This window comes from Sinohyriopsis cumingii, chromosome 12, assembly GCF_028554795.1.
Source record: "Sinohyriopsis cumingii isolate HCF-2022 chromosome 12, ASM2855479v2, whole genome shotgun sequence".
Lineage (NCBI taxonomy): Eukaryota > Metazoa > Mollusca > Bivalvia > Unionida > Unionidae > Sinohyriopsis > Sinohyriopsis cumingii.
Genome location: NC_142972.1, coordinates 95,780,844 through 95,808,675, shown reverse-complemented (window position 1 = coordinate 95,808,675; position 27,832 = coordinate 95,780,844). Strand labels below are relative to the sequence as shown.

Genomic DNA, 27,832 nt, shown 5'->3' with positions numbered 1-27,832 from the left:
GAACAAAATTCATGGATTATATAACACACAAAACATGAATAAAATTCATGGATTATATAACACACAAAACATGAATACAATTCATGGATTATATAATACACAAAACACGAATACAATTCATGGATTATATAATACACACAACATGAATAAAATTCATGGATTATATAATACACACAACATGAATAAAATTCATGGATTATATAACACACAAAACATGAATAAAATTCATGGATTATATAATACACACAACATGAATAAAATTCATGGATTATATAACACACTAAACATGAATAAAATTCATGGATTATATAATGCACACAACATGAATAAAATTCATGGATTATATAATACACTAAACATGAATACAATTCATGGATTATATAACACAAAACAGGAATACAATTCATGGATTATATAACACAAAACATGAATACAATTCATGGATCATATAATACACACAACAGGAATAAAATTCATGGATTATATAACACACACAACACAAATAAAATTCATGGAGTATATAATACAGAAAATGTGAACAAAATTCATGCTTCACTTATTCCATTTCATCAGAATCTGATTTCAGAACAAGCATACAATTCTGACTTGAAGTCATGAAGTATCAATAGTCTTGAATGTCCTGATATACCAATAAAATCTGAGTAATTCTAATTCCATCACCTACCATAATGGACCGGATGTCATCTGATGAACATCCAAGTAAGTCTGCCAGAATCATACATCCATGACCATGATTGTTGTTCACTGTGTCGATGCTACGTGCCAACTTCATAAGTACAGGATAAGGCGCATCGCTTAATGGGCAAGGTGGGACAATGAGCTGCATACAAACCATATTTCTTGCCCCTCCTGCAGCCATTTTGGTAATATCTTAGCTGAAGAAGAAAAAAAAAGATAAAATTTAAGAGTCATAATTCATTTATATAAATGTGTTACTCATAATTTTTAAACCACAGACCCAGATCTAACAGTTGCTTTATGCACTAAAACAAAAGAACCAAAGAAACTCAGTTGTGTCACAGAGGCAGCCATTTTGAATTTCATTTATGAAAATGAACCGACTGTTATCATGTGATGGGATAACCTGAGCAAATAATGTGTCACCGGTATATGAAATGGTAACGATTCATTAAAATTAACAGATTTAGAATTTATTTTCAGCAAACAATGCACTTTGTTTGCTTGAATATGCTTAGTTATTTAGTTCATATTACATTCAGGTACGAGACCACAGACTGCATACTTCTTTGTCAAAAAAAAATTGATACAGATCAGTTTGTAGTTTTTCCCCGAAATAGAACAATATACTCTGCCTTAAGTATTACATTCAAGTTTGTTTGTTTTTTTTTCTTTCTAGCCTGACAGAAAAGGGTGAAGTCCGCTTATAGATCAAACAGATGAGGCATGGGTTTTCCTCATTAGCCGGGAATTGAGTGATTTGTGGTGGGAGGAAGTGCAGCAGAATAATCAGACAAGATGATGACATACCATTACCCATTGTTGATAAAATAAAAAAGAAAGCACGTAACAAATTTTTCTAATTTAAAAATGAAATGGAACAAATTGGATTTGTTCATCAAAGTAAAACCACTTTAAAACAAAGCAAGTTAAAAAGGTCTTCTGTGTGATTTCCAGAAAATAGATGCAATTTCTGCAGATGACCATAATAAATATCTAATATTTAATTACATACAAATTAAAAGTTTATAAAAATTTTATGACAATTACAGATCTACTATGCCCAAAGCCCACTTGTCCCACTAACATTCTCAGCCATCAACAAACTCGCACTACCCAAACTGGCCTATCTACATGCCATTACAAACTCATCTTATCGGTACACAATATATATCGCAGTAATGTAGATGTAGTATCTTTTGTCAACTGTTATTTAATTTTACTCAAAATCTGTGGGCATTCTTTATCAGCCAGGAGCTGCTAATTTACCTGGCTACTTTTACTTTACACCACACTACTTTAAAAAAAAAAAAATCCTGCATCACCATTGGGGGAGGTCACCAAGCCCCCCAGATACTTTGGCAACACACCCTCCCACTTTAAATCTAATGGAAGACCCAGCCTGCATCTTTGTAATATTATTTCTATCCAGTTGAAATACAAGACATACTAGATGCTAGGTTTACCTGGATGCTGCTAAATACTGAAAATCTTGAGAAATCTGTTATTTTTGCTTTAAAACATAATTAAGTTAGTGAGGTGTTGACATTTTAACTTCAGTATAAGTATTACTTCATGTATAGCAATATTAACAGTTTAACTTTCTGTTAGATATTGATTGGCCTATTGCATACATGATTATATGACAATAATGTGGATGTACTTTATTTTCTTTTGTCTATGATCATTTCATATTTTTTTAATATATGCATGAACCTTTCTCTTTGTTTAATTTTTAGTATCCAGTTAAAGGAGAGGTCATATGAACAATTAGTACCAACACTTCAGTCATTTTCTACATTTAGATAAACACGTCTTTAAATGGCAATTAATTAAAGCATTGCTCTGGTGGGCTAGGTGGTTGAAGCATCCACCTGGGATGTGGGAGACTGCAGGTTTGAACCCCAGCCAAGTCATACTAAAGACTTATAAAATGGTACTAGCAGCTGCCTCACAAGGCACTCAGCATTAAGGGGCTGATACTAGGACTGGTCAACTTGAGTCAGAATAATGTGACTGGGTGGGATATGATGCCTTATGTCTGCGGCACAAAGCCCCATTGCTAGACATCACTATTAATAACCACAGTGCAGACATTGTAGCAATATGACTGAAAAATTGTTAAAGCTACGTTAAAAATCCAAATCACACACACACACACACACACACACACAATTAATTGTTTCTTTCATTACTTCAATTTTCAGCAATTTTATTGACCAGGCCCTTTTGAATTTGTAGGTTCCTGCCTGTGCTTTGTATTCCCTGGGAAGAAGTGGAATGATACATTTTTAGAAGTGGCTCCTCCTGGCTACGTAGGTGAGATTTCAGACAGTGGTTGGTCCAACTCAAGCCATATTTCAAAATTACCAAACCCTGCAACGCACAATGGAATAGTCGATGAATGAACTCACAGCCCTCCCTCATAATGTACGATGGATATAAGTCACATATATCTTTAAACACTTCTTGACTGTGCAAAGGAAAATAATGTCATTCTGTTCGTCTTGCCAACTCATACAAGCCATATCACCCAGCCTCTGGACATCTGGACCCTTCAAATCAATGTACAACACTGAATGTCAGCTGTTCCTGCAGAAGAACCCTGGCCATCAAGTTACAAGATATGACATTGCAAAACTTACCTGCAAACCCTACTTGAAGGCAATGTCTCCTGAAAATTTAATTTCTGCTCCTGGAAAATTTGGAATTTATCCATTCTTAAACAAGAAAATTATGGATTCACAGTAGGCACCATCAAACATTTACTATGTGGCAAATGATGTCAGTCAAGAAAAAAGAAAATGTTCAGAAACATCTCAACCAACAACTCAGTATTACCCTGAAGATGTTATTATGAAAACCAAAGCACCAGAGAAAGAGCTAGATGATTTCTTCAAAAAGATAACCATAACAAAAGTTGTCCAAAAGCACAGAAAGAAATTTATTCCACCTTTCCTTGACTGTAGTCAAGCAAAGAAGAAGAATGTTATTATCATGCGATAATCATTCATCGGCTTCTAAATGTGAAAAACAAGCACAGAGCTTAAGAGACAAATCCACAAGTTTCAGTTCTGAGACTGTCAGAAAATCAGCTTTCTCATCCATGAAGTTTGTAAGTGCAGAATTAATGTGTCAGAAGACCTATTTTTAATAAGAAATATTGTAATACAGCCCCTGAAAGTTTGAAGATATCACCTATGATAATAATCTCTTCTTCTCGGGTCCCTCTGCATATCATGTAGATGATTCTAACGAGAAAAATAATTTGGAGAGCAGTGAAGAAAGCTTACCTGTATCTGAGTATGAATCTTCAATGTTACTAGTCCTACATGTAAGACCACGAAACTGATATCTATGTTTTGGGCATCAGGGTCTTATGTCTAACTAATGGTGCTGTGTAACATGTTTTGATGTCAACTAACATCGTAACGAAAGTAACATTTTCAGGAATATCTCACAAAATTGGCAACCAATAATGACGCTTTTCTACAAAGTAAAGTCATGATGTTTTAGTCAGACTTTACTTACTCTGATGTCTTTTCTCTAATAAATCCAAATTCTCACAAAAGAAATTAACCTGTTTTCAAGTTTCGATGGCCTACATTTCAGTTGGCTGGAAAGAGATGAAAGCAAGGAATGCCAAAATTGTGTTAGGCTGAAATATTATTCTTTAACCAAATGAATAAAAAAATATATTATGCCTATTGGAACTGTAAGCAACATTTCGTTTCATTCAAGAAACAGATCCACCATACAAACCTGCTTGAACATACTTTGGCATACCTCGAGTACCGTTGCATTTCAACAAATTCAAATGTATGTCAACAGAACATGAAAATGCATCCATTTGCTAGTGTCAGATTTTGATTCCACCAGGATAAAAACAGCACAGTAAGTATATTAATTATACCTATCAATTTGTGGAAGAGTGTCGATATGGGCTGCTGAGTGGGCGAGATATTCCTGAAACTTTGATTACTCATTCCTATGTCAACTGACATTGGAACACGCTATACAAAGCCATTATTTGGGTAGTAAGACATAGCACTGAAACGTAAATAACATGTGATACATCTTACATTGTAGGACTACAATGTTACCACCAGCATCACCCACCTCCACTTAGGGATTGTCAATCTTGTTAAATGAGCATAACATGACAATTGACAACCTTTCATTGTGTTATGCAACAATCAGTTGTGACACAACATTGCTCTTTTTTTTTTTCTTCCCCACAGTGCATTTAAAACCGATACAATGTTCAATGTTTAGCTATTTTTTAAAAATTTGTACTGCTATTCATGGATTTCAATTTATATATTTTTTTGTTGTGTTCATTTAATCATTGGATCGTTTCGTTTTTTTTTTGTGAAAATATGCTGCCAGTGCAAGCGTGGACTTTCTTATAGGTAAGTTGCAATTTACTGCAATACGTTCGTGCCATACCATAGGTGGCAGGGTCCAGTTTCATAAATTGGCCCCTGGCAAATTTCTTAACTTAAGGCTATGGTGTGACTTTTTCAGCTATTATTGTTTAGTATTGATAGATATGGATATATTTGTGAACTAGGTGTTTTGGGCTGGTGTTGTTCTTGAAATTGATGTCTGTCATGTACACCTTCCATAGTTGCTCTGCAGTATGTTGATAGTGAAATACCAATAGTTGGCTAGGAAGAAGAGCTAGCCTCCCATAGCAGTAAACACATGGGTTCAAGGCAACTAGAGTATCTCAAAAACGGCTTGGATGACAACTATTCTGAATTGCATCCAACTATTTAGTAGACAATGTTTTTCAAAATTTTCATCCTGGGAAAGGGCTTGCGTTTGCACTGTGAGCACCACATGCTGTCAAAAAATGGCATTTGGATGTGAAAAATGCAGGTATAAAATAGGGGTTGGGGTGCATGATCTTCTTCTGCTGTGAACTGCCATTGACTTCTCTGGTCAAGTGAATACTATTATTATGCTTTGTTTTAATATAGGTATCTAAAAATATGGACCTTTTTGACCTCACTTGTGTATTTGATTTTTTATGATTTTTTTATACTAGGTCACTGATTGCGGCATTAAATTTGTACATAAAAACTGGACCCTGCCCCCTTAAGGGAAATTGGTCATTTTTTGATGGTGCGGCCAGCCACATCTATTATACTTTTCTGTTTCTTTGTGTATATTTAACTAATTTTTATGCATTAGCTTTATTATATCTCCTTCCTTTTTCCATATATTACTTAGTGTTGTATGTCATGTTCTTTGGAGAGGGAGGTAACTGTGTTTTGTACCTCCACGTGAGAACTGTTTACATCATGACAAAGTAGCATATTTTGGATATAACTTTCTAAATATGGGAACAAAATGGTAACCATAATGTATTGTCTTCCACTTTCTGTAGCTGTCAAGGTTTTGCACCTCTATTTTTATGAATAATATTCACATTTCAATACAGACACACCTAAACAATTGCATAGCATGTCAACATGTATTCTTTAAAGTAATTTAACTCCACAGGAGCAGATAGAATTCTGAGGAATCATACATAAACATCCTGTTGTGAATATTGAATGTCACCAGTGGAACGGTCTTAGAAATAATGATGCATATGGCATATTACTTGCTATATTTTGGTGAGAAGAATGAAAGTTTTAGCACACCGACATAGTTTCTACCTTCATGACCCCACTCTGAAGCTGACATAAGAGATTCATATCTCACACTTGGGTGATAATAGAAAATGTTTCAGTGTTATGTATATATCTTGAAATTTCTAGGTTCAGTTAACAAAGGGGGAAAAGCTTAAAATTAAGTGGCAGCTTCATGGGTTTGACAACGCACATACAGTTTCTCCTCTGAAAGTCTTATGTTTTCACTGAATGTTAAAAGTACATCAATATCACTTGTTTCTTTTCTTTTTGCAGGTGTCAGTTTGCATAGTAAGAGATTAGGATTAATCGGTTATTCATGCTGAAAGAAACAATAGCTTCAATCTCATCCAGATACTCATTCTGATCTAAGTGCACAAGAGAGTGACTTTGACAGACAGACTTAGCTTCTGCAGGAGTTGTTTTATGGTACGTGCTTATCAAAAGCCAAGCCAGTGATATGCTTTATATCTTGAACTGGATTTTCCACTATTAATATTTGTTCTATACCTTATCTTATTATTTACTATGATTTTGTAAACTCCAGAAAACATTAAAGTCAGTTGTAAGTAAATTGGTGTCTGAGAAGAAATTTCTCTGTTAAACTGTATTGAGTAATTTGTATATGTATGGTCAATTTCATTGGCTATGTATCAATGAATTTATTTGATATGTCACTCTTTGTAAGTTCTAGGGTCCTACACATCAGTATATCAATATTCCAGCATTGTCTAATGTTAATTGATTAAACTTTGACTTTTCCAGACTAGCTAGACTTGTGTTGCGATTACCCCCCCCCCCCAATATTCACTGACACAACAATGATGTCGCTATTAGCATCTCCAGAATGATAATGAAAAGTTAGGAACCACTTCTTTTATATCAGTCTAAGAGTACTTCTAAAGCACATGATTTGCTTAAATGTGTGATTTCTTTAAGTTTGCTAGAAGAGTTTAGAGAAACTTTTCACTTCTGTCACTGACACCTAACATAGCATTTCTGTTATTCCCTCCTAAAATTTATAACTTCCAGATCTCTTCTTGACATTCATGAAACATTGTAAAGGAATTTTGATTTTGTACTGATGCTATGGCGGTAAACAAAGACCAAGAGCATTGTAGGTTGCAAACAATTTGAAATCTTTCAAGAAATGCAGTCAGTCATAATTCACAATGTAAATAATGCAGTGCTTTTTGCCGCAAAGAGGTAACTTTTTTAAAAGCATAATACCATTTCAGTTTTGTGCACAAAAAGTTTTCCTTTATGCCACTGTACTAGATAATGTCTAAATATGTGATATAAACACAACTTTTGACATGAACCATTTTCAGCCAAATCCTTAAGGTGGCAGGGTCCAGTTTCATAAATTGGCCCCTGGCAAATTTCTTAACTTAAGGCTATGGTGTGACTTTTTCAGCTATTATTGTTTAGTATTGATAGATATGGATATATTTGTGAACTAGGTGTTTTGGGCTGGTGTTGTTCTTGAAATTGATGTCTGTCATGTACACCTTCCATAGTTGCTCTGCAGTATGTTGATAATGAAATACCAATAGTTGGCTAGGAAGAAGAGCTAGCCTCCCATAGCAGTAAACACGTGGGTTCAAGGCAACTAGAGTATCTCAAAAACGGCTTGGATGACAACTATTCTGAATTGCATCCAACTATTTAGTAGACAATGTTTTTCAAAATTTTCATCCTGGGAAAGGGCTTGCGTTTGCACTGTGAGCACCACATGCTGTCAAAAATGGCATTTGGATGTGAAAAATGCAGGTATAAAATAGGGGTTGGGGTGCATGATCCTCTTCTGCTGTGAACTGCCATTGACTTCTCTGGTCAAGTGAATACTATTATTATGCTTTGTTTTAATATAGGTATAGGACCACCTATGCAAGACACGAGAGGAAACTCAACAGCTTCCACCTGAGATGTCTGCGGCGCATTCTGCACATCCAGTGGCAGGACAAAGTACCCAACACAGAGGTTCTAGAACGCGCCAACATGAACAGCATGTTCTCCATACTCAGCGAGAGGCGCCTTCGCTGGCTCGGCCATGTCAAGAGAATGGACCCAGGTCGCATTCCCAAGGACCTGTTATATGGGGAGTTAGCAGAAGGTGCACGACCAACTGGACGACCACATCTGCGCTACAAAGATGTTTGCAAGAAGGATATGAAGACAGCAAACATCAATGTCAACGACTGGGAGAGCTGTGCAAACAACCGTTCCAGCTGGCGTCTAGCTGTCAGGCAGGGAGTTCAAAACGCAGAGGAAAAGAGAAGAATAAAGCAAGCTGAAAAGAGAGCTAAAAAGAAGGATAAGCAAAAGTGTACTTTGGAGCTATGCCATCGTCTCTCGTAGACGGACGGATGCCAAGAATGAGGTATCTAAAAATATGGACCTTTTTGACCTCACTTGTGTATTTGATTTTTTATGATTTTTTATACTAGGTCTCTGATTACGGCATTAAATTTGTACATAAAAACTGGACCCTGCCCCCATATCCAAGTCAGGCAAATACAACGTTAATGTAGAGTTGTCTCCCCATGGTACGTTAATCTGGGGCAGTCACCATATGCGGTTTTATTTACATTTACGGACTTCAGTTGAAAGAGAATTGTTAGAGGAACAGACAGAGGGAAAATTCATCAAAACTTTATCAATTGTAACCATGTAGCAGTACAAAAACGGTTGGAATATTTACCGATAACAACATTAAGTACCGTGATAATACAGCGTTCTAAGCTACTCAGTATAGAACGCTATTAAAAAAATGTACTTTTGTTTTGCTACTTGCCTGGATCTGCAGCTGGTCTAAATCCTTGTCACAAACTGACAAAATCCATGAATACCAGAAAGCAAACACTACCAAATACGTACATGTCTATCTTGCTCAATTATCGTAATGTTTAGTCTCAGTCTTGTATTACATCCCTCTCGTATTATTCTTTTTATTAAGTAATTTTTAAAGTGCTGTTAATTTGTCCTTTTTCTGATCTGACATGTTTTGAAGTTTAAAAAGATCTAGCTGCTCTAACATTCTTAAGTCACACGGTTAAAGCCTCTTTCGCTTAGCATCTGGTGCCATTTTCTTTAACAGACTGATCTGCTATCGTCCATCAAAGAGATAAGTTTCATATAGAGAGACCCGTCTGTTTTCTTGGAACTGTAGCAGCAGGGGGGGCGAATCGGACATTTTGTCCAATCGTCATTTGGCTTAATTAATACTTTCTGCACTCAGCGGATCCGGTGTCGTCAGCGCCCGGTAAAAAAAAAACGACGTCGTCGTTGGGGGATCGTCGCGTCGTCATTTGGTTTAATTAACACCTTCTGCGCGTCGATCCCCAGCGTCGTCAGCGTCCGGTAAGCACATCGACGACCGCGTCGATGTCATTACCCCCCCTGCTGCTAAGAAGTTATTTACAATGATCTTACAAACAGAGTGATTACTAACTCCTCCTCTTGTAGATCAATTAGGTTATTTGACTGATCGGTAAGTCTAAAATTAATTCTTGTTAAAAACCGATTATGGCATCGCATATAGACCGGATTAATCGGGCTCTCAACGATTAAAAATCCGGGAGGGGCTGTTGGCGAAAATGAATAAAGGATATACCCCTGTTGAGCTTGATTTGATTGCTTGGTATCTACCTGGTAACTCCCTTCGATAACATCACACACTAGATTGATTGCTATCACCGATGCGATATTTACGTTGTATGGAGCAATATGCCTACCACCATCTCCGTTATCGTGTTTGAGGATAGTTGATGGGGGGGTGTCCGCGGGTGGATTCTCAGGCCATCCTAGTATGGTTCTTATTGAACTGTTATAAATATCAACCATATACCCCGGTGTGCTTATTTCAATCGTCGACGATAACGTCGGTTCATGAACCGTAATAGCGATTTTTGATTCCTTTCCTGTGATCGATTTTATCCTGCGTTGAAATTCTTTATTGATTTGCTCTATTTGGTATGACCCAGTTGGTATTGTAACCTCCTCCCAGTTTGGGGTCCCATCGGGTTTATTTGTCCGTGCAAAAACCAGCGAGTTATTAGGTTGTTGTCCGTTAAATGCGTCCGCTCGGATATTAGGCCAACTGTGATATACTCGCAATTTTGCCAGCGCTATTTCCTTTACTGGAACCGGTGATGGGAAGTTCACACTGAATTCGGGTTTCGTTGATGTTATCGATATCATACTTGTTTGTACCGGAGTGGTGTTCTCCGCGATCCGCTGAAGTAATTGAGACCCTTCGGGGTTCAGCGACATTATTATTATTCGTTGTTTTTAGTGTCTAATTTTAACAACCAGGTGGTTTCGGCTTCCAGTTGAAAATCCTCGATTTTTGACATCGCGGAGCTATATAACTGGACCATCGTGGAGAATTCAACATCGGATACGAACAAATTATCAATCGATAACGAGATCAACCCGGATAATTTCGAGTATGCGTCGGATACTATTTGATGTTTTACTGTATACTCGTTGAGTTTTTTCTGAAAACACGATGATATCTTCCTAGTGATTGCGTTGGCAACTCCAGCAACTGTTGTCATTGCGGAGACAGCGATTGGAACAGCGATCGGGGTTATCGTGGTCACCGTGGATAAAATAACACCGGCGCCGGCTATTATACCCGACACCGAGTACACGACCGCGTCGATGGCGGTTATTTTACGACGGTATTTTTTTATTTTTACACGGTATTGTTCGGAAAGCGTTTTCAAGTTCGCGGAAAATTCTTTTGCGGTATCGAATCGATATTGATGTGACGTTGGTGATACCTCTGATTCAACTTCCTTGGTGGTCATTTTTATTTTAAAAGAGCTAGTGTTTTTAATTACTTAGATTCGCTGCAAATTCCACATACCATGTAATGTTTGCCCGGGCTAGATTTCTATCAACGGCATAAATTGTAAACTGTTCAGTTGCGTTCCTGTCTATAATTGTTGATATTGTATTGTTAAACCCGGATGAACTCGACGATAATATATTAAACTGCATCATTGAAACCAGTGTCAATCGATAAATACCCTTAACAGTTGCGGTAATATTTACTGTATTCTGTGTAGGAGTCCAATCGAATGATCCATGCCGAATTGTGTATACTGTGTTGATGATGTTCTCATGAGGGATTTTTATTTTTTCGAATTGCTCTGCTACTCTCGGTAGTCTGTCTTTAATCGCTTCAACATCAGTTTTAATCGTTCCTATTTCCTGTATATGCGTGTCCACATCTTTTTTGTTCGCTGCAACATTAGTTTTGATTGTTTCTATTTCCCGTGTATTCTCGGTTATACTTTTTTTGTTCGCTGCAACATCAAGTTTGATTGTTTCTATTTCATATGTATGCACGTCTATGCCTTTTTTGTTCGCTGCAACATCAGTTTTAATTAATCCTATTCCCCGCCAATATGCGTCTACATTTTTTTTGTTCGCTTCAATATCAGTTTTGATTGTTCCTATTTCCTGTGTATGCGTGTCCATATTATTTATGATCGTTGTAACATCAGTTTTGATTGTTTCTATTTTCCGTCCATGCGAGTCTACATTATTTATGATCGTTGCAACATTAGCGCCGATTATTTCTATTTCCCGTTCATGCGCGTCTACACTCCTTTTGTTCGTTGCAACATCAGTTTTGATTGTTTCTATTTCCTGTCCATACGCAGTGATATCATTTATAGTTATTGTGATTTCATCCGGTTTGGCATTTTTTTTACCAAGGAATTTATCAAAGTTGTCATCGATCCTGTTAACATTTTTTCGTAACGAGGTAAATTGGCCCGACAGCGTCGTAAACTCCAAAATAGTATTTTTTATTGTTGCAAGATTCGGTTCGGTTACCGTCGGGGTTCCAAAAAAACTAGCGGTAGTGAGTTGTATATCGGTGACAGATTTTTTCACATGCGCGTCAAGTTCGATCACGGATTCATTCAACCTTATAGTACCGTCTCGGATTAATTCTATTATTCTCTCTATCTCCACTATATGTTTACCTGGTCTGAGTCGTCCGTCGCTGGTATACAGCGCGATAGCGTTCTCGGCGGCATCACGCTGTCGTATTAAAACGTCATTCAGTGACACATTACCGGATTTCAATTTACCCTGGCGGTCTTGAAATACAACTATTTCGCCCGGGTCAACACTTGTTAGATTCAACATATCAGCGATTTCATCCTCAATTAGTTTTTTTATGTCGACGGCGGTCGTTTCCGCGGATTGTTTCAGCGCCGAAACCGGTCGCCCCCAGATATCAATCATTATTATTGTAAATGTTATTCTCTAAAATCCGTTGAGCTTCTACAACCCCACTAGTGTATTCGTTTACAACCACATGAGGTGGTTTCCGCGATGATGAAATCGCCGCGAGTACGTTCAATACCTCACGGCCACATATCGGTGGGTCACTTAATCGCTGTGTTGGCAGCGTGGAATAAAAAACCCGGGCTGAACACGCCCGGGCTGAACACGCCCGGACATACCGCATGAACTCTTTCGGCGGGGCTAACCCGTATGAATCAAAATAGACGATTGCACGCGGATCAATCGCGTACGCAACCCAATGAGTTCCCGCTCCGGAGGACCCATCGAGGTTAATTATGCCTGTTTCAGTATTCCTTGGGGCCGCCGGTAATTGATCCCTCATAAAAACACCTCTGAAGTTTTTTATCGCTAGCGCATTTGCGGCGCCTATTAAATCAAAATTAGACATGGGAGTCATTGACTCCCGAGTCAATAAACGGTTCCTGGTAGTCTTAGACCTTTTCCCGAGTACCATGAATACGGGGTTCCCGGTAGTCTTAGACCCTTTCCGGCCACGGGTCGTTTTTTTTTGTAGCCTTTCCCGGTTGCCTTCTTCAATGCCATCCCCGCCGCGGTACCAACGGCTCCTAACGCCGCCGCCTTAGCCACTGCTGGTGCGGCCGCGGCAATCAACGCTGGAATCTCAGCTAACAGTGGAAATATCCCACCGGTCCTTTCCATGTTTTTAATTGCTGCGGCTGAAAAATCTATTTGAACACCCTTTTTATTCTTCATCGCATCATTGAAATGTTTTATTTGACGCGCCGTCAACGATATCTTATGATTACCACCTGCCATCTGTGACGGCTTCAGCGTTATTGTGGTTCCGCATTGTTTAGCCGACTTTGATCGTAATTTCTTGACTTGACCATCAGTCAACTCTACACTGACGACACTATACGACATTTATTGTAAACGCGTTTTGTGCTTTCAATTACATGTTTTCCACTGGCGCATCAACGATTCTCATTCGTCCACCAACGCCTTCTAGCAGCATTGATTTATCGCTGAGAATGACAGCAACCGCTCTATAATTAACACCACCCGGGGCTATACGAGCTCGGAAGTGTATATCAACGACGGATTGTCTCGTTAAATCAAGATGTTCCAGCGAAAAATAATAAATCGGATACAGGTTTTTAAAATCAAGTTGTGATATTTGCAAACCAGTGTCGACGTTTTGATCACGACCCATATACGACAGCAATCGATGATACACACGTGCGATATGGTTGTCGCCGTAATTAAGCTGTATATCCTCGGATGGTTCCTGTTGTCCGTTTATTCTCAGCGAAACATCCCTGACTCCTAATTGATCAAATATCATATGGCTGCGTTCTTGACTGCCCAATCGTTCCCTATTCTGTAGCGCTATGAATATATGACGCGGGGCTGAAACACCCTGTTTTGATGCTAGGTGCCATGTAAACGTATCGGCGACGTTATCCTCTTTAGCATCAGTTGTTACCGCTAGCCAACTCAACAGCGATTTCCCTCCCTGTTCCATAAATGCTAACAATCGTGCTTCCGTGGTAACTGATGGAGTCAGCACCGGCATCCACAATGCCATTTTAGTTAAAATGACTTTACCGGCAGCGACGCCAGCAGCATGCCATATTGCATTGTTATCATCGCCCCTTCGCGTCAGCGCGATTGTATGCTTAGCCCCATAGACAACTTTTCTGACATTTCTGCAGAATCCAAATATGTGATGGAGTGGAATCGCGCATGAAAACTGTCGGCGTGGTCCTTGCAACATTCCTACTCGTGCTGCGAATCCTAGATTGTAATCATTGTTGGTGCTTTTTATAATATTGAAATTAGCGCCTGGTCTTGCTCTGCGGTCTGGATTGGCTGCTTCAGCCTGTGGGTCAACTGCGGTATCTCTTTCCGCCAGCACGTTAACGTACTGAAGATGGTCAGCGTTATTGGTGGTGTCCTTCGAAAACATCATAGATGGGCCCGCCGATCTTGTATAATCATCCGAGTATCTCGCTAACCCAATTATCGTCGTTGCAACATCAACCTCGCGTTCTATTGATTCAATTTCTCGCCCGTCAATAAGATATCTGGCGCTCTCAAATAACGCCATGATACCGTTGTTGACGAAGCCAACTCGAACACGATGGTCATCTGCGTACGGTGTATTATCGGCGGCATTTGTCACGAGTTCTCCCTCGATTTCGATAAACGCTTCACACGGCAAAAAATATTTACTGGTATCTTGGACTTGAAGTTCAATTCGCGATCGTAGGTCGGGTTGCGCTGCATAATAAGAATAAAATTGATAATCACGGACAGAATCATCCCTGCGCACTGGGGCGTCCATATCAAACGCGGGATCAGCGGTTCGCGCAAACATTCTATTATTTATCATGTTGATGTTTTCAATTGCGATTTTTTCGTCGTAAATTCTTTGAATTTAAACCACTCCCCGCTATCGCGTTCATGAGCGCGTTGGTTGCCGCATCGGCGGATGGCGAAGTCGCCAACGACTGAGTCGTCGCCAACGACTCTAGTTTTTCTTCCACGGCGTTATTTATTACTTTACTGACATTTGCAGGCATCACTGTCGTTGATGGCATTACCGGTGGTTTCTGTTTTCTTTTTGAAAATCTCTTGGATTTCACCAACGACATTAGTTTGTCCCGCGCGGCTGAAAGCGCCTTTCCGGCAACATCTCCAATAGCACTAATACCCTTATCACGAATAACATCAATAGCCTTCATTCCTAATTGTTTGGCTAACGGCGCTACTTTTGGAGCCATTCTTGTAAATAACCCCGCAATGGTGCTACCGAGACCATCTCCATAGTACACGCGGTAAACAGGCAATCGCGAGTTTACCACGTAGACGAGTACTGGTTTATCATGGTTGTAGTGTATGATCATCCTTATTAAAAACACCAGTTTTCCAATTAATCATCCACGAGCTCGTCTATGAGCGTTCGATATGCATTAATGTCCATAATACCGCCTGCAAATAAACGCTTGCAAATATCAGCGGCCTCATTGATTATTTCCGTAGAGTTATTTCCGGCTCGTTTTCCTCCGATTAGTACTTCCAGCCGTGATATATCACTGAAAACACTATTAGGACAGGTAACGCCGTAGGATTCTTTACCAACAGAGTATCCTTTTCCTTTTTTTGGTGTTATACTCTTAACTTCCTTGTGGAATGCGTCGTAATCGGATTTACTACGATGTGGTAATGCATCTTTATGTTTACTCGCTAAATACACTATTCTTGCCCAGTCCTTTAACGACTTTATATTTTTCTCGTAACCGCTATTGATATGCTTCTTATCTCGTATGCTCTTAGCAAAATTGTTGGCAGCAAAATTAATTAATTCTTCCCTGTTGCTGAAGCCTCTAATTTCATCTATTGTGCTCTTCTTGAGTACAATACGGGGTATATTCCCCTCTTTTTCTTCCGGTATTTCTTCTTCTGGTGTTTCTTCGGGTATTTCTTCTTCTGGTTCTTTCGCAGTAGCACCTAATTCTTCCTCGTCGGCCATTGTAACATAAGGTTCTTGTGGTTCGGTTATAGCGAGTGGTGGTGGCCTCCGTGTTGTAGCAGCCGCTATTTTTGCAGGGAGTGTTTCTAAAGACCTTTTTGTTTGTTTTGTCTCTGCCGCTATCTTTTCAAGCGCACCAAGAACGGGTACAGTTACCGCCGTAACATCCTTAGTCGCTTTAGTTACCGGGGCAAATAACTGTTCACTTCCAACAGCAAAATCAGTTTGCATTTGTTGTCGCGTTTGAAGTTTCTCTCTCACTCTGTCTCGTAACGGTATAAACTTTCTAAGCGCTGCTAGCCGCTCTCTGGCTAGCCGAGTAGTAAGTGATTCACCTACCATTATTGTAAATTGATCCGCAATTTTCTAATTTTCCGCCGAGTGTACCATCGGGGGCTCCACGGAGTTTTCGTCTATAATCCTTCTAATGTTTTTGATCTTACTAGAAATCTCCCGGCGTCGTTCATAAACACGTCCGAGTTTTTTTCGTATTATTTCAACGGCAGTAAATAGTCCAATGAATGCATTTGCGTCATTGTGGTACAGGTTCTCATTAATCGTATGTTGTAATCGTTTTATAAAAAAATACTCGCGGGCCAGGGTAAAACGCCCCCGTTTCGACTGTTCGTTAATAATCTCATAATCGGATAATATTTTTTCACTGTCGAGACCATCAGATAATTCAATTCCTTGATTTTTTAATTTTGAAATCTCGGCTAATATATTATTGATGTCTTCGATATTCATTATTCTTATAAAACATCTTGTTTTTAAATAAAAAGAAAAATGAAACCCCGTGTATCAATTCCGAAGGTGTTTAATAATTCGTTAGACGTGACCTCGTCAGCGCCATAGGCGCCGGTGACTTCATCACTCGCTGATTTCTGTTATATATGAAAATCGAATTCTATGCCCGGTCTTTTTTGAGATCGCTGAATTCTGTATTCCTTCTGCAACAAATCGTATTGAGGCGATATAAATGTCAAAATATTTTCCTGCCTCATTCATCGACTGAAATATTTTTTCCTCGTGAGTTGTTGTATCAAATGACTTTACGGGTTTTGCTTTCTTTGGGTATTTACCGGTTTGGCCTTTTTTGGTATTCTGACTTTGCGAGATAGCTTGCAAGTTTGTAAGAGAATTATCAGTCTTATTATTATTAATATGATCAATCACAAGCCCATTTTCGATTAATCCGTTGAATGCTTCAAATACAATCCTGTGAACATAATACTTCTTTTTTCCGGCACCAAACATCAAATACCCCTGATTATTTTTCCATCCAACCGGCTTCTTCAGTCTACGATTTCTAACAATGCCGTCGCGAGATGCCTCGTAATTGACGACCAGGGGATGCGGCTGAAATTCTTGGTCCATTTGTATAATAATACTACTTGTCTAATTTATTATTTGGTTTAATTATGAATCTTTCAACGTAGTCTTGGGGGGTTTTGATGACGAAGTCGGCGGTGGGGTCAATGACGGCGTTTTTAATTCGCTTGTCATAATAGCGTTTTAGTTCCCTGTATCGCTTTCCGCCACAATTAATACACAACTGCGATTTTCCTCTTACACCGACGTGACAAACCAAGCACGGGAGGGGGCCAAGAGAACCATTACGAACGCTTTGTAAATGATACCCGCAGAATTCACCTCTACATGATTTATTGCACGGGGTTGTCGACCCAATCATCAACCATTTGCAGTGATTCATTATACTATATTCTTTCATTTAAATACTTGTTTTAATTATATGGATGAGTTTGAGAGATTAGCAGTAATTAAGCCCTGGAAAAATATTAAGTTCAATCTCGATAGAGTCCTCAAGGACACACCAAAAGCGTTAATAAACGATAAAACCCTGTTGAATAAAATACGCGATTGTATCAATGAATTCAAACGTGATGGTGCATCTCATAGTTGGTCAACATTTCGAATTGATGGTGTTGTTGATGCTACCATGAACGACAACCGCGCAGCAACGATAATATCACAACTTGACAGTAAAAGGTATTTCTTCAGAGTAAAATTCATTGTCCGGGTGGAATCAGGCGATTGGATCATACGTGATAAATTTGAACCAGTTTTCAGCGACAAGAAAACAGTCACTGTCAGCCGCGACTCCAAGCCGGGGTTGTTAACCGGAATTGACAGACCATACTATGAACGAGCGTATCCTGAAACAGCAGTTGTTTATGGAATATACCCGTTAAATAAGAAACCTGATATCGGAAAACTGAAACCGATGAAACAGTCAACGGGGATAAATTGTGTAGCAGAACGAATAATAGAGCATTTTACAAATGCATGTCGAGGAAACAAATTGACTGATTTACGACGTAGCAAAATCAACCAGTGGGAACTAACCGTAAAAGAGCGTGGAGCAACCATCAGCGACATAGCGAGATTAGAAACATCGCTGAGATTTCCAATAACCGTTACAACGATAACCGGTGAAGTATTATACGAATCGAAGTATAAGTCGAAGGGAGCCCCAATCAAAATTATTGATCATAACGAACACGCATGGACGCCCGCGGTCACAATATTTCCACGGGATAGAACAGTAAAGTATATCCCGGGAGAATTCCTGGGAGAGGATGGTTTTCTCGCGGAGAGGAAACTATTTGATGCTATTGCCTACTTGTGTAAAAACGACCCTGTATCAGTGTGGTTACCTCGCAGCGCTGAAAACGATGCGGATACCTTTGATCAGTTTGTAAGGCCAAACGGTGAATTATATCGCACTGAAGCATTTCACAACAGGATGAAAAAAACCGCCATAGAATTTGAGGAGCATGATGAACAACTGCTAACAAATTGTTTTACGATTCCATCGGTTGCGGCTCATGTTGCAGCAAGGAAAAATGCGTGGAGACCAACGCGCAAGGAATTTCTACCGGATGTACAATCCAGTTGTTTGGAATACTATCACGGTGGACTATGGAACACTGAATACAGCCGCGACGCTATGATTTCCGTTGATATGGTTGCCTGTTATCCAGCGAGTTTTCTCGGGTATGGATCCGCCGCTGAGTATTTCAAACGATTTGGACACCCCAGACATGAAATGACTCGTGTTGCTATTAATGGACCACTGCCTGATTTTGATTTAACCGGATTCGCTCGCGTAGTATCATTTGAGTTCGCGGCAGGACTTCATCGCTGTTGCTATATTTGGATCGGTAGACACATGGCTGAAAAGAGATGGCTTCCAATAGCGCTGCTACGGTATATGATTGATTGTAGCATGCTTGTATCGTTGATTGTCAGTGACGCGATTATATCATACCGGGCGCAGACTGAAGTCTGGTTACCAGAACCAGAGCGTCTAGATAGCATAATTGACGAGTCCAGAAAAAACATTGATGCCGACGAGGAATATATCATCGAATGGTCCAGGAGGATATTTAACCAACGAAACAGAGAGGCAAAAGATCTCGGTAGAAGAATAATTGGTAAGTTCACACAAGGTGGAAAAAACCACGACTACAAACGATATTGCTCACGGCTGATTATAGATGACGCAGAATATGATTTCGTAATCAAGGACGCAGTGGCAAAAAATAGATACGTGAACTGCAAAACAGCTTTCTTGTCCAATGGAACGAGGTTGGGTACAGTTGTTACCTACAGCGATGGAGACAGCCCAGCATACCCGCATTTGAGGGCGTCTATGCTGGGTTATGCCGCTATCAATTTATTCTCGATGATAAATAGATTCCCCGATACCGCGGTTAGAGTAGCAGTTGATTCGTTTTATATTGACGTAGCGTATAAGGGAAACGTAGCCGAGTTTACTAGTCCGGACGAGAGTTGGGGTACATGGAGAATTAAAAATGAAATACGACGCGATTATTCCCCGTCAGCAGATGTCACCGTTGAGAACAACTACTTACGCGGTGATAAATTGTCAGAATGGTCTAATGCACCATCGTGTTCTGATCCAATTTGTAGACACAAGACGGTTTATTTAAGCGGCTGTGGCGGGTCAGGAAAGACGACTCGGGCAATTGAATTATTTCGAACGCGGGCAAGTATAATCGTGCTTACACCGACCCATAGACTAGCGCGAGAGATAAAACAACGAAATGTTGACGCCGTTACTTATCACAGCTTTTTTCGATACAGCGGCGGTGAGTGGACCCCTGATCGAATGGGTGAAAAATTTATTCCCGATATTATCATCTGGGATGAGATATGTACTGTTTCGTTAGATACTTTACAAATGTTTCTTGAGTGGTTGCTGCGCGCGAATACAGCGGTAATCATGTGTGGCGACCATGGCCAACCACCACCATTTGTCGGCGAGGGTCCACATGATTGGTTAAGGGGTTTTGTGGACTATTATGAAGAAACCGATACTGATTACCGAGCACTTGATGAACAACTGCGCGAGGTTAAAAAACTAATCAGATTACAGCCGGATAGAGTTCAGTGTGAAATAATCCGCGAGGTAATTCCGGAAACGCCGTTGAATGAATTCTGGGAAACATGGAGACCAAACGATTTGATTGTAGCGAGTAGAAAGATAGTCAGAGACACACTTCAGCGGAAGTTGTTTACGTTACATAAGGAAAGGTTTCCAACGCGTCCAGTGCCGTTATGTTATAGACCCGCGGACACACGGCGGCAGAACATTGAAGTTGAGATTCCAGCCCCGACAGCGTCGGGGACAAAAAAACAAATTCTCGTGCTGAATGATATCGTGCTCGTTGATATCGGCGTCGTCGAGGACGCGCTACGTGCTGATAAATCCCCGTGGACGCTAGGATACGCAACAACAATACATTCCTCGCAGGGACTAACCATCACGGACACAATTGTTTGGATGGTTGATAATCGCATCGAATGGTCGAATCTAGTCTATCTTGCAGTGTCCAGAGTACGAAGGATAAATCAGCTTCGAAGAATTGTTGTTGACGAAGCCGGTGACGGAGTCACTGACGAAGCCGGCGACAAAGTCACCATCGATGCAAGCGTCATTGATAGAAAACTCTCGGGTTACCGCCAACAGGATAAAAAAAAACAGCGGCGTTTTGATATTGATGCCGAATTAATAATCTCGCTACGACAACAACAGAATAATCACTGCGCGAGTTGCAATTGTATAATGAGTTGGCGTTATTCGGATAAAGACACTCGCCAATTTACCGTGGATAGGATCGATAACAGTCTCGGTCATGTCAAAAACAATGTGAGGTTGACCTGTCTTGAGTGCAATAGACGCAACGGCGCTAGTTAAGACCACGTGGGGGCAATTGAGTATCGTTAGGTATCACTTGTAGTTGCTCGCGTGTAAATCCGCGCTGAGGAGCAGTTGAATCCAGTCTATAGATCGGTGGTCTACCAGTTGATCGTGTTATCGTTGATATGTTATGTGTGGTAACACTCCAAATAGGATCAGTAGCTCTTTTTTTACCGCCTTCAAGCTCTCCTGGTTCATATAGATATCTAACAGTGACATCGCCAAGAATCGGCTTGGAAACACTATCTATTTTTGATCTTCCGGGTATATACTCGTATTTAATCGCGTCGCTGGGCTTCATGTTGATTGCTCGGGTAATCTCGTTATTTAACGCTACAATTACGCCTGGCAACCTTTTGACCCATTCACGAGATCGTTTTTCTTGGATGAATTCCTTCGCGTATTGATATCCAAATAACCGTTCAGCGAGAGTCCGATTGAATCGTTCAGCAATTGCCTGATCACGATGTAGCGCAGTATGACCTCGTCGTATCGCGACGCTATGATGTTTCAGCGTTGATAAAACAGCGCCGCGAAATTCACTACCGGGATCAACTTGTAATAGATTTGGCCAGCGCAGAGGGCCTCTTCGATAAATTCTTTCAAACGCAGCGGCTACTTCAGTTGCCGACTTTGTTTTTAACTGCTCCGCTTGTTTGTATCGACTCGCAACATCAACTACGGTTAGCGCGTATTTGTAACCGTTGTCATGCGGAAAAAATAGTATATCAGCCTGATGAACTTCATTAGGTACGCTGACATCAAAGCGCGAGAAGTTGATTTGTTTAGGCGGTGGTAGATAGATTTGCCATATAGCCTGTTTGGATAACCAATTAGCCGCAGTGGCCTTTGTTACCTTTGCAGCGCTTGCAAGCTTACCAATTGCGGCCTTCCCCTTCCAGTATCCTCTCGGAGAATAATAGATGGATTCCATGTTGTTATTATAAACGCTATCGTTTTCAATTACCAGCGCCAGAAGCTCCGCTTCCAATCATTAATTTACCTTTCATAGCCGATTTTACCAACCATGAGGCCAATTTTTCTTTGACGGATTTATCAGGAATAGCATTTAATGCGTGAATTAATTTTACATCCGCGATATGACGCTGTTGCAGATCGCTACTTTTGTAAGCAACATCATGAGCATGACACGCCTTATCGATAGCGTTTATTGGATACTCACCGGGTTTGGGCTGATTTTGATCATCGAGTCTAATATCTAATCGTGTTCCGGGGCCACAGTAGTTATATCCTGGGAGGTGTTTTTCTCCTGGATACTTTGCCCACGGTGTTCCGGGGAGTTTTGCCAATTTGGCTGCGATGTCACCTCCTCGCTTTTTTTTAAAACATCTCCGGGTCTAATAGAAATAAATCTAAATTTCTTTGTACCGCATTGTACACACTTGCCAGTAAGGGCCGATCTGTTATTTCTTGTTGTAGCGGTTGTCATATCATTTGTGCCAGTACGTACTCTACACTTCACACAATATAGATCCATAATTTATGTATAGAGATATGAATATAATTGATTTTTCGGCGACTAAAACAAGAGAACCAGTTAAGCATGTTGCAGCGTTACCAAACTCGATCCGGATGATTATCATCGGACCATCTGGATCCGGCAAGACGCAATTGTTACTCAATTTAATAATGAGATGGATGAAGTGGGATAAGTTGTATTTGGTTGCTCCTAGCGTAGATGATCAACGATGCTACGAGGTGTTGAAAGATTTCAACGAGAATGCATCAGCGATCGCTAAAAAAAATGTTATTGAGTTTATTACGGATATCAATGATGCACCGGGTATTGATGATATTGATGGCGACGTTAACAATCTAGTCGTGTACGATGATGTTATGTTAGACAATCAAAAAAACCCAGCTAGGATATTTTCCAGAGGCAGGCATAAAAACACTGACTGATATATGTCACTCAACGATACACTCAGATTCCAAAGTAATTAGAGACAACTGTAATATTCTTGCTGTGTTCAACGCGTTGATACACACACGCTACGAAATATTTGGCAGACATGGTGCGGCGGTGACATGGACTTTAATGTTTTTCGAAACTTTTTTAGTCATGCTCAGTCGACCCCACATGGATTTCGTAACGATAAATTTACATGGATCCTCGGACACGATATCGTATCGGGCTTGACCAAATATTCGGTTAGTTGTAAATAATTTTCATTGTAAGATCATAGCAGCAGAGGGGGCAATGACATCGACGCGGTCGTCGATGTCTTACCGGACGCTGACGACGCTGGGGATCGACGCGCAGAAGGTGTTAATTAAACCAAATGACGACGCGACGATCCCCCAACGACGACGTCGTTTTTTTTTTTTACCAGGCGCTGACGACACCGGATCGTTGAGTTGCAGAAAGTAATAATTAAGCCAAATGACGATTGGACAAAATGTCCGATTCGCCCCCCCTGCTGCTACTGTCATATATAGTTGATTAAAATAGAAAGTAAGGAAAAGGATATGTACATGTAGTCCTAGGATAAACAAATGTACACTTGCGCTATTCTACGGCAGCAGTCTTTTCTTGATTTAGAATATTCTCAAATTTATATGATGATAAATGACAAACTCGACTTTTGCTCCATTTTATCTTATTTTTAAAATGTACAGGAAAATGGTAAGACTTTATTTTAGATTGCAAAAAGCTTGACGATTAAGCATTCAGACGTTGACATAGTGTGGTCTTTTGTGGAAGAGAAAACTGGAGAAACCAGAAAAAATCGCTGACCTTGACTGGGCGACAAATAAACCATAGCACATGCCAACGGCGGGTATTAGACCCTGGACCTCAAAGTGAGAAGTGCGCTAACACTGCAATATCGTTGCCCATAAGAATACACTGCACTTTTTGCTGATATGAATAATTCCACTTGTGTGAGTGTTTTAGATTTTTAACGTCTTTTTTTTAATAATTTTTTTGTTTTTTAAATCCAGTCATATCGTTATGATGTTTGAATTGTGAGAGTTTATAGTGATGTCTAGCACTAGGGCATCATACCAAAGTCATATAGCATCCTGTCCACCCAGTCACATTATCATGATACCAGGCCGACCAGTCATAACACTAACCTCGTAATGCTTAACGCCAAGCGAGGTTGTTGCTAGTACCGTTGCTATAAGTCTTTGGTATGACTCGGCATGGGATCGAGCCCGCGACCTCTCGCATCCGAGTCGGGCACCCTAACCACTAGGCCACCGGAGCGGCTACTTATTGCATGTAAAGCAACTCTTACCAACAGTGGTGTACTAACAGTAATAGCGCCCGGGGACCAGTGGCGTCAGTGTTGCCTAGGGCGACGATGATGGCCCAAAGAGTCAAAATACGAGGCCCCAAGCCGGGGAAGGGTTCTTGGAGGGGGCTAGTGACCCCTTCCCACCAGCTAATGGGTTTGAGGCATCGCTGTGAGTTCCCCCAGCGGGTACCAGGGAGGAGTCGTGACCGTCAACGATTTTCCTGCAGGGTAATGCCATTTGTTGGCTCTTCCTGGCATCTAAGTTCTGTCATTCACACAAAGCAATCAAGCACCATTTCATGCGTGTCTCTCTTTTTTGTCGTCCCAAGATATCTGGCGCCCGAAGTAACAACCCCGTCGCCCCCTCCCCCCCCCCCCCCCCCCCCCGGCTAGCACGCTACTGCTTACCAATAATATTTGTCCACACTCACAAGCCAACACTGAAGGTTGGAGAAGAATAAAAAAAAAAAAAAAAAAAAAATGCCTAAATTGAGGAAATTACCAAATCTTCAATTTCTGTCATAATTTACAAATCTCAGATAACAATAATAAACAATAACATTAAAAAAAAGTTCAAACTGATGCAGTCCACATACAGTGATTCAGGTTGAATGTGATATATGGAATTTAATCTAATTGTTGAATCAAATATTGCACCTGTACTGGTTATTGGTCATTTGATATTGTGGGGATGAGAAACAAGCATTTCCAAATATACTCCATGGGAAAATGACGTTAACAGGTTGAGTGTGTGTGATTTGAATTTTTAACGTAGCTTTAACAATTTTTCAGTCATATCGCTACGATGTATGCAGCGTGCCAGTTTATAGTGATGTCTAGCACTGGGGCATCATGCTGCCGACACGTAGCATGATGTCCCACCCAGTCACATTATCCTCACAACAGGACGACCAGCCCTAATACAAACCTCTAAATGCTGAGCGCCAAGCGAGGCAGCTGTTATCATTTTGTGCTAAAAGGTTGATACAACAACCAAAGCAATGTACTAAAACAGTCTACCGTTTAGAAATTGTTCTTACAATCTTTCGGAGTGGCCTTGGCCTTTTTACCTTTTGACCCCATTAATTGATAAGAAATGTTAAATAAAATGTCCGTGTGTATTTTGTATTGATTTTATGGGTTTAAAGACCTAGTTAAAGGCATGGTAGTTTATACATAGTGGCTATATCTGGTAGAGAATAAAACCAGAAAGTGCCACCAACCCAAGGGAACTATCTCATGTACTCGCACTGGCCAAGCCGAAATTCGAACTCGCAAATGTGCGAGCGGCTATTAAGACCAGCTCCTTAAAACACCCGACCTCTCGGTCTCCAAACCAGTTTCGTAACAGGCGGATGGACGATCGAATACTCTGGCTTACACTTATGTACAAAGAAAAAAAAATCGAAGTTCCATTATTCTGCATATCTGCATATAGTTATTTATCCCACAGAACTTCAACAAAAGAAGTTTTCGGCAGTTTTCTCCACATAGGCCAATTACCAAGAAAAATAAGAGTATCTGTCGATGAACAGAGGACGGGTGGGGGTAAGGATGGGGAGTCCAACCTGTAACAAGTGTTATATTGTTACAGGTTGCACCCCACACACACCTCCCGCCAGCCTTCATTTCATTGACGGATAATCTTCATTATCTTGGTAACGTCCCGTTTTGGTTTTCCCTACACGTCACTCAGTTCTGTCTTGCATGGTTTAGCATTCAATTAGTACATAAAACTACAGTTAAAACTATGTTTGCTAAATATTACTTACCCAAGTGTTTTAAGTCCCGACAAGTCTGAAAATGATTAGCACACAAATTAAGAGAACTAATCATGCCTGCACCTGTAAGCCTTTGCCAGTTTGGGTAAGACCTGTGTGGGCTGAGTTTTGCTCTATTTAAATCACTGGTTACGTGACTAGACGAATATACATGTATTGACATATCAAGGGTATTCAGCTGACTGCATGTATCTATCTGCCTGGTGACAGTAATGTTTCATTGCAAGGGTATTGCAAAAAAAACCAAAAACAAATCAAAACAAAAAAAAAAACAATAAAAAAAAACAAACAAACAAAAAACGTAACCTATGTGTTAATACTTCATGATTTTCAACGATATAAAGAAAACAAAGACAAAGTATTTCAGCCATACAAGTTTACAAAGTATATCGTTGCATAGGTATGTTTGTATCTACCTGGATGGATACATGTTGGATGAATCAGCATGTGCATAGGTGAGAGAATGCAGTCTTCTTGTCTACACGACTGTAAATACTGGACGTACGAAATAAAATTTGTAGACTGCTACTTGACAAATTATATATATATATATATATATATATATATATATATATATATATATATATATCAGGAATGTAAGTCTTGTCAGGCAAAATAGTTTGTAAAAAAAAATATTGCCGTTTTCCCTCCTGTAAATTATTAATCCGATAGAAAAGTTTAAGGTGTCTGCATGTATGACTTGGATTGTTAACGTAGCTTTAACAGCTTTTCAGTCATACAGCTACCATGTCTGCAGTGTAGCTGGTTATAGTGATGTCTAGTACTGGGGCTTCATGCATAATGTCCCACCCAGTCACATTATCCTGACACCAGGCTGACCACTCCTAACACTAACCTCTTAATGCTGAGCTCCTAGCGAGGCAGCTGTTAGTACCATTTTTATGTCGTTCGTATAGTGCGGCCCGGGTTCCAACCCTCGACCTCGCGCATCCGAGGGATGGGTGTATGCAATCTGCTTGTCTGGATAACAGAAGGTACTGGACGTACGGTATCGAAATCGACTGATAATAGATAAAATGCATAAATTCAGATCAATATAATTGATTTTGTGCAACATCACACGGTGATAAACATATATCAAGAACGTAAGCTTCATCAGGCTAAATAGTCTCTAAACAACAGCAATTCTGTTTTCCCACCTGTAAATTATACATTCGCTATAAAAGTGTATGGTGTCTGCATGTGTGATTTGGATTTTTAACGTAGCTTTTATAATGTTTCAGTTTTGTATGCAGTGTTGCAGTTTACAGTGATGTCTAGCACTAACTCATCATGCCACAGACATGTAATATCGTGTGTCACCCAGTCACATTATCCTGACACCAGGTCGACCTGTCTTAGCACTAACG

The 27,832-nt window shown here is 40.0% G+C and overlaps 1 protein-coding gene across 2 annotated transcripts in view; it reads right to left on the bottom strand.

Moving 5' to 3' along the window:
- LOC149787028 (uncharacterized) overlaps positions 1-26,604 on the bottom strand; it is a 40,280-nt gene extending 13,676 nt beyond the window's left edge. Inside the window, exons 1-2 of one of the 2 annotated variants that reach the window (XM_089977573.1) lie at positions 26,454-26,604; positions 686-896 (exon numbers count right to left, since the gene is read on the bottom strand). In XM_089977573.1, coding sequence (XP_089833699.1) covers positions 686-880 — 195 coding nt within the window. In that variant the 5' untranslated portion in view covers positions 881-896; positions 26,454-26,604. Of the gene's footprint in view, positions 1-685; positions 897-9,138; positions 9,450-26,453 lie in introns of those variants that run through there. The other variant, XM_089977574.1, reaches the window with a different exon arrangement.
- Between the last annotated feature and the right edge of the window lie 1,228 nt (positions 26,605-27,832).